Raw genomic sequence first — 8,795 nt, 5'->3', positions numbered from 1 at the left:
CATAGTGTAAATATTTGTTTCTTTAGTTATGTTATCTGTGTGTTTTAAAACGTTTAGTTTGTATCCAATTTGGCTTCTGACCAAGGGTTGTACTGCCCGGGCAGCGAGTGCCGAGTGGGTCGTCGAGTTCACTGAAGGGGTTTCTTAGTGTATCGCGGTTAGTGCATCGTCGAGAGAGCGTGTTAAGCTCCGGGAAGTCGGGACCGAAGAGTCAGGAGCTGTGCTCTGTGTGTCGTCGAGTGCATCGCGTGTTGTAGAGTGGAGAGTCTTGAGAGTACGTGGAGTTCCGAGAACAACCAAGCAGAGTCGGGAGCTGTACTCTAGTGCTTTGCCGTGAAGCTGTCTCCACCGTGATAGCCTGATAACCTGGAGGCTGTGTCGCTGATCGTGTTAGCGTGTTTATAGTAGTTCATCAACGACTGTAAATTGTGTTTTGAAGCTTTCCTGACAATACTGGCTAATAAATTGTGTTTGGATACTTCATCAAGTGTCGTCGTTGTTCACTCCAAATCCACACGAACCCCGTACGAACGTGAAGGAAGAAAATAACGTAACAACTGGTGTAAGAAAAGCAAAACGCAACAATATGTTCTTAGTAGTACATAAGAAGAGCATTGCAGTAGATTTTAGACGTAACCGATTCAAAATCGATTAATCTAATGGAAGCTTGGAAGACATTTTCAATGAAGAACTGAATCGACTTCATATCTTTGTCACTGAAAGAACTGAAAGCATCAACGTTAAATACATGTTAGAAGAAAATATGGCCCTCTTCAGTTGAACTACAAAACGTGCTTGAATGGTCGAGGACATTCATGATTTATTAGTGAAATAAGAAATTGGCGAAGATTTCGAAAGAAATGGCACCCGAAGTGATCTCATTCAAGGGCAACTAGATATCTAGTTGGCATTTGTCTCATTCCACCGAAAAAACGTTCTCTGCTGATTATACTGAGCAGTGACAACGAAGAAATTTATTAAACTAAACTTGCGTTAAATTTAAAATATGTAATATATTTTGTTTTGTGTTGTACATACAAATTTTTTTAAAATTAAGTTGTTTATTTATAATTAAAAATATTTGTTTTTAATAAGTTTTCGGAACGTAACCCCCCTTACTCCCTCTGGGTCTCGTACAACACGGTGACCCTTAGAGATTCTTTGACACGGTTTCGCATAACACGGCATTTTCTCGGAACCTATCTGGCGTGTTATACGAGGGTTACTCGTATATACAATTTTCTTTCAAATTCTGCAATTAAAAAATAGACAATTTTTAGATGGTTTTCTGAAACTGCTGAGTAGTTTAACGCCATTTCACTTAAGGCGCATCTGTTGATGAATTAATTTATCAGTTTTAAGTAATTTTTTTTGGATAAGGCTATTGTAATTAGTATTAATTATCAGCAAATAATGATCACAAAATAATCATCGCTTACTAGTTTGAATTAATTGGATTTGAGGTCGTGTGATGGCCTTTGTTTTCGGATCAAATTTTTTCGTCTGCGGAAGTTAAACGTTTCCCTTTAAAAATCAGAGACGCAAATTTTCGCCTTTAGTTAATAACAGTTTAAAATCCCTTTTCGTAGGGATTTAAAGTTATTGGAGGAAATCGCCAGTCAAAATGAAAACTGACATAAGATCGTTATCTTCCGAAAATAGTTGGGTGTCGGAGATCTCTATTTCATGTATGATCCTTAGAGAATAAGATAGCAGGACATCGGCACGGGAATGAAATAATGGCGGCTGTCCATCCTCAACCTGCGCAAGATTCTTTGCCTCCTGGTTGGGAATGCCGATATGATCCTCGAACTGGGCAATAGTATGTTTAAACAATTTATTCTTTAAAGCGTTTATGCAATTACATTTATATGTAGTGCTTTTCATTTATGCTGTGTGCCTTATTTGTTTACATTATTGCCGTTGTCACAATTTAAATGTCAGATGTTTGTTTATAATAGATGATGTTTATATCATGATAAAAGCAGTTGTAATCCTTTGGAGGATTAGCGTAAAATCAATTTGACATATATGTAATAACAAGTTTATGATCCTACGGACAATCTTAGTGTTATCTGTATTTCAGAATATTGCTTTTTAGCAAATATATAAGTTAGCTGTTTTCAAGCAGTCAGTGGATTTGAATTATAAAAATTTACCTTTATTGCGTGAGTGTTATCTTTATTAATCAATTAATAAATTCATTAAGTTTTAATTCTCTCAAAGGAAAGAAGATGAGCAAGATTAGTTTATATGAAAGGCAGCATTTGATATAGACAAAACGAACGGTTTATTTATGTTTTCAAGTTACAGAAATTCTCCAGTTATGCTTATTGTAATGTTATCAGAGGGAAATGTTGTGAACATAAAATTTAATCATCTATAAAATATTGGTTCATTGAGTAGTAAGTAATGGTTTTGTTATAAGTGATAACAATTTTTAGGTTTTGATCATATCAGACATTTTAGTTGATGTTCAATATAATCCAGAGAGGAGGCTTTTCTTTTTCAAAAACCAGACCACTAAAGAGCTTTGCATTATTTTTAGATTTGTTTTTTTCATGACATTTATCTTGCCAGCCTGGTTATTGTTATAATTGTGGTAAAAATAAATTAGGTGTAAATTGTATTTGTACTGTAATTCACGTTTTTAGGCAGATGCATATATTCTACCATCTTTATATTTGATTTTGAGCTGATCCGTATCATCTACCTGAATTTCTAAAAGTGTAGCATTTTACTCTCTCTCTCTCTCTCTCTATATATATGTAATAAATTAAGGAGCAGGAATTTGGATGGCATAGAAGTGTTGATCCATAATGACTAAAAAATTGGAGGCGAAGGCAGATTAAATCTTCAGTTTTATTTTCAGCAATATATTGCGGCTACACACAAGTCGACACATTAAATGTGCCTGTTTCAAAAGGCTTACATTTTTGATAACTTTGTAGCAAGAAATCAGCAGCAGACAGCCAGCAGTCTAGCTAGGCCAAAGCGTGGAAAGCAAGTGCATAATGTTCAGGATGAAATCTCAAGTCAGACTGAGTTAATTTCAGTTTTCAAAGTATTTTGATTGGACAGTTAATATTGCTGTAAAATTGCTATTGGCTGGTTGAGTTTTAGTTTCATTTACATCATCATAATTACGTAAGAATCATATGACATATGTCTTGAAATGACTCAGTGCAGAGAGGGATTATTATCTTTAGAATTGAGAAGGAAAATTTCCGTTGCTAATTTAATCTTTTATATATTCTTTATTTTTCTTACATATATACTATCTGTTTACACTGTGTATTTGTCTTGAAAGCATTTTAATTGAATTTTCAGCGTACTTTGATTTCATACTATGAGAAAATCTTTACTGGCATTACAATTCATGGGTAAAAATATATTTTTGGGTGCCTCTTGGCGAAAATTGGTGATTGGCCAGCAAGGTGCAATTTTAAGATGGCCGCTACACAAAACCAAAATAACAAGTCAAAGACTTGCACAAACTCGGTGTCCATGTACGCATGAATCTATTTTCACTTAAAAAAACATCAGAGACTTGCAAAACTTAACATTGCGCATTGACTCGACTTTGTCCATGTACACGTCGATCTATTTTCACTTAAAAATTGAAGGAGCACCCAATTCTACACTAGAGCCAGACAAAAATATGCAATCTCAATAAACTGAATTTTAAATCAAACAATAAAATAACATAAAAAAGGAAATACATCTTATCATATCCATGCACTACACAAAAGAAATATCCACTTAAACCTTATTTAGAAATTTCTGTGTGTTCAGTATGTGGCATGCAAAATTCCTTAACAGCATCCAAAAACTTTTCTCAAACCGTATTCCCTTTCTAATGGAACGCTTAATATGATGAGCTTTGAACCTTTCTTGCGACAAACACATTTAAAGCCATGTGAATGATTTTTAACTTTGACCATATACATTTCCTTCGTGCAAGCAGGACACTTATAATTCTGTTGAATTGCATCCAACACATTTCCATTTCTTTTCTTCTGTCCTCAACCACTTAAAAAATAAATAAATAAATAAATAAATAAATAAAAATAAAACCCACCTTCTTCTCTCTCGTTCTATACCACCAAACACCCAATTTACTACCGGCTGCCATTTTATGATGCAAAGCATACAATATACACAACATACTTCCTAACTGACATCCAACAAATATTTTGCCATTAGTCAAATTCACTACAATCAAGCTACCAATCACATCATAATAGGGTTTGCTTAACATTCAATTAGTCTTACCATAAATGAAACAATAACTTGGCGATAATCCAGGGGCCACCCTAAAATATAGGCTAACCCAATTCACCAATTCATGTATTATTTTCAAACCTTTGTTCAAAATTATATATTTTTTTTTGTGCATTTATTTTAGTTATTTCTTAAACCATATTGAACATATAACAACATGGGAAGATCCTCGACTGAGGCCGTCTACTCTACAACAGGTATTTTATGTTTTGTAATTTTTATGTGCATTTCATTTGTGTATTTTTATTTGTATACTGTTGTATCTGTCTTTTTATTCTGTGGTTTAAAAAATTGAGGAGGGAAAGCACTTCTTTATTGTATAAAACAATTTCTGTTTTATAAAATATGAAAATACTAGAGTAGTTTATTAGCATTTAGAGATTATATTTAAAAAAAAATTCACCTTTTGTGCGAGTGGTAAGTTTAAGATATAATTTTATGTGTAATATGTTAACTTGATGGAAGTGTTTGTAATTGAAATTAGCTATTTTTAATTTTTGTTTTATCTTTTAGAAATGTTTTCTGAGTATATTTCATTCAAAGAAGGTTTTGTAGTATTAATTTCTCTTATTTGAATATCATATACTGTACAAAGTCTTTAATCTGGACATCCATAATCTGGACCTCAAAGCTACAAACTTTCTGCGCATGCGTAAAGGCATTAATGCGGTTACACATGTGCATAATACGTTTACACATTCTCATTTAATGTATAACGGACGGTATAAGCTTGGCTAAAATTATCTAAGTATCTATTTCAGTTAATGTTGCAGATTGCGTTGTTCCTTAATCTTCGAATTGGATCCAGCTTATTATTTTTTGCAGACTGTTAGAGCAATTTTATAAAAGTAAGCTAGAACTTTCAATTATGTCAAATAGAATTTTCGATGCTGGAGCTGCCAAAGGATCTACAAAGCGAAAGTATGTTTTAATGTCCATCAAACAAAAAGTGGAATTGCTGCAAAAAATGGATAAAGGCATATGCTTTGTTTCTCTAACTATTCGGAAATCTGTTTTTCAATTTCATGCTGCTCTGCGGGGTGGGACGTCATGGCGCGCAGTGAATTGGAAGTTGATCTCTCAGACTCTCCTTATCTTCAGGGCAGATGTTTTTATTTTATTTGGCTTTTAATTCCTTAATAAATGTAGTATTTCATCTCGATGTACTCCGTCTTTGATATGATTTAAATCAAATTCTTTGTCATTATAATTCGTTTCCTATAGTGAAGAAAGTGACACAGGGGTTATTGAAAACGAAAAAATTTCGATTGACAAATTAGTCGGTATTCTCGACACAGCAATTATAGGACTTGAACAGTGGAACTTTGTAACTGAACAAGAAATTATGTCTGTTTATAGAATTAAAGAGAAAGTATTATCACATAAAATGAAGCAACTTAAACAACTTACATTGAAAAAAATGTTTAATAAAGTAAACAAATAAATATTAAGCTCGGCTCTGCGGTTGGGAAAACGTCGCGCCGTGCAATGAACTGGAAGCTGATCTGTCAGCACTATTCTCATCTTCAGGGCAGATGTTTTTATTTTATTCGGCTTATAATTCCTTACTAAATGTAGTATTTCATCTCATTGTACTCTGTCTTTGATATGATTTAAATCAAATTCCTCGTCATTATAAATATGACTAATACACATCAAATAGTTTTCTGGTTGCAATTTTCTAATTTCGACTATGCGTAATGTATGCTTTACACATGCGCGCGTTGAAAGAAATGTTTAATAAAGTTAACAAATAAACATTAAGCTTTTTTTTGTAAATTTTGATATCCTTTAGATCAAAATTGCTCTTTATTTCATAAATTACAGTTTCATATTTTTAATTTTATAATTTCTGCATGCCATCTCACCAGATTTAAATTGATGATCTCTAATCCAGAAAAAACCCTAATCTGGAATCGTCGAAGTTCCGACGAGTCTGGATTAAAGACTTTGTACTGTATGTGTTTCTGTGTTACAATAATGTGGCTATAAGTAACTTCATTTATTCTTTTTATGTTGGTGTATAGCTGTATTAGTGTGCTGCTATAACATGAAAATATAAATTTACAGCATTCTATATTATTTTTTTGGCATTCTTTTTTTGAGTAAAGGTTATGGTCAACATAAAATATAGAAGATAGATTGAGAGAGCTTTCTGTTGGAAAACAGCTTAGACCTTAAGTGGGAAAATTAAATATGTTTATGAATTTCTATATCATGTTAAATTTCGGTACAGAAAAACATTGCTTTAGGAAAATATGTTTATTTTTATCTATTGAATTATTTTATACTAGTTGCTAAGTGGCCAGCTTTCGTCTGGCTTTTAAATGTACTGTAAAAATTCCTAAAGAGAACACCAAACATTAACACTAATTCGGAAGTCAAACAACAAAAATCAGCATTATATTTTCAAATTTTCACAGGACTAGTTTCAATGGTTTTACCGAACCACCAACCTCAGCTGCAAAAGCGCTTCGTTTGCTTTTGCAGCCGGACAAGTCCGGATCACGAACTTTGTACTGTACATAACGAATCATACATTTCTATAAAGAATAATTAACATATAGATGTTTGTAACATTTTCATAAATTAAATTTATGTCTAGACCAATGTTATTTTTCCTGTGATTATTAGATTATATTGATGGAGTAACAAAACTATTTGAGACTATTGCAGTTTAAAGTCCATAATCCGGACTGGTCAGGACTTTGGCAATTCCAGATTGGGGTTTTTCCCGGATTATAGATCATTAATTTAAATCTGGTAAGATGGCATGCAGAAATAATACAATTAAAAATATGAAACCGTAATTTATGAAATAAAGAGCAATCATGATCTAAAGGGTATCAAAATTTACAAAAAAAAGAAAAAAAAGCTTAATATTTATTCGTTTACTTTAGTAAACATTTCTATCAATGTAAGTTGTTTAAGTTGCTTCGTTTTTTGTGCTAATACTTTCTCTTTAATTCTATAAACAGACATAATTTCTTGTTCAGTTACAAAGTTCCACTGTTCAAGTCCTGTAATTGCTGTGTCGAGAATCCCGAGTAACTTGTCAATCGAAATTTTTTCGTTTTCAATAACCCCTGTGTCACTTTCTTCACTATAGGAAACGAATTATAATGACAAAGAATTTGATTTAAATCATATCAAAGACGGAGTACATCGAGATGAAATACTACATTTATTAAGGAATTAAATTTCTCTTTTAAGTTCTTCACTATCGGAAGTGCGCATGAGTAATTTTACTGGCTTTACGCGCACTTCAAATGCGCACGCATAAACGCTTTACACACATGTGCAAATGCATTACACGCATGTGTAAGTTTGTGGCTTTGAGGTCCGGATTATGGATCATTCCGGATAATGGAAGTCTGGGTTAGAGGCTTTGTACTGTATTACCATTTATGTATTTGAAAACTTGTAAATTACTTGTTTCTTAATATTAAATGTAACAAAATTTTAAATTGAAAAACGTTTCATACTAGTAAATCCCAAAGCAATATCGCTGAATCCCAAAGCAATATCGCTGTTATAAAATTAACAAACATAGTGATGGCTAATTGAATTCTGGACTTTATTAACAAAAAATAAATAAAGAAAGAAATAAAGAAATAAAGAAAGAAAACTTATGTACGTCTTATTGTTTATATGACAACTTTTAGAATGATGAAAATAATAGTGATGCCAGATGCATAAAACATATTAGAACAATAAAACAATGATGCCACTGAAGCTGCACATAGTATTAATTAAATGCTCAATTCTCAACAGTCTCCTTCGAGCATGAAAAATATTCATTGTTCATTTAGATTAACGTTTACTTATTGACTGATTTTACACCAATCAACTTCTTCTGGAAATGGAACTGAGGTGCTGGAAGCGCCTTTGTCAGAATGTCTGCTCGTTGTTCATTACGTCTGACATAGCCTAATTGAAAATGTCCCTTCGAGAACTCATCTTGCGCAAACATGTACCTTTGGTCAATGTGCTTTGTGCGTGCGTGAAACATTGGATTTTTGATGTACTTGATAATACTCTGATTATCAATTTGTAGGATGGGCAATGAGACATTATTAGTTATATCATTGAACAAGCTCTTCAACCATATCAGGTCTTTTGTGGCATCAGCTGCTGCCATGAACTCTGCCTGTGTCGTCAAATTTTATATGGCATCCTATAGCTTGCTTCGCCATGTAATTGCACTTCCACCATAGAAAGAAATAACACCTGTTCGAGACCTGCATGTTTCTGCTGTTGTTATCATCTTGTTATCAGCTGTTATCTTCATCAGTTGTTATCTGCATCACTAAACAACTTCAAACTTCTATCATCTTCATTATTGTACACAATGCCGTGTCCTATGGTATTGCGAAGGTACCTTAATGTTGTCTGTACGATTTCCCAATCAATCTCTGAATGATTGTTCAGCATTTGAGACATCAAATCCACTGCATAAGCAATATCCGGTCAGGTTACCATCGCCAGGTACAGCAAACTGCCAACTACTG

General features: G+C 33.1%; 1 protein-coding gene across 2 annotated transcripts in view; it reads left to right on the top strand.

Moving 5' to 3' along the window:
- Positions 1–1,488: 1,488 nt before the first annotated feature.
- Positions 1,489–8,795, top strand: part of LOC118199287 (uncharacterized) — a 122,458-nt gene continuing 115,151 nt past the window's right edge. Inside the window, exons 1-2 of one of the 2 annotated variants that reach the window (XM_085814399.1) lie at positions 1,489–1,822; positions 4,409–4,481. In XM_085814399.1, the coding sequence (XP_085670525.1) occupies positions 1,740–1,822; positions 4,409–4,481 (156 nt within the window). In that variant the 5' untranslated portion in view covers positions 1,489–1,739. The remainder of the gene's footprint in view (positions 1,823–4,408; positions 4,482–8,795) is intronic. The other variant, XM_085814403.1, reaches the window with a different exon arrangement.

This window comes from Stegodyphus dumicola, chromosome 1, assembly GCF_044657685.1.
Source record: "Stegodyphus dumicola isolate Sdum_Otavi_A_Nest chromosome 1, ASM4465768v1".
NCBI classification, from domain to species: Eukaryota; Metazoa; Arthropoda; class Arachnida; order Araneae; family Eresidae; genus Stegodyphus; species Stegodyphus dumicola.
This window is presented reverse-complemented; position numbering and strand designations above follow the sequence as displayed.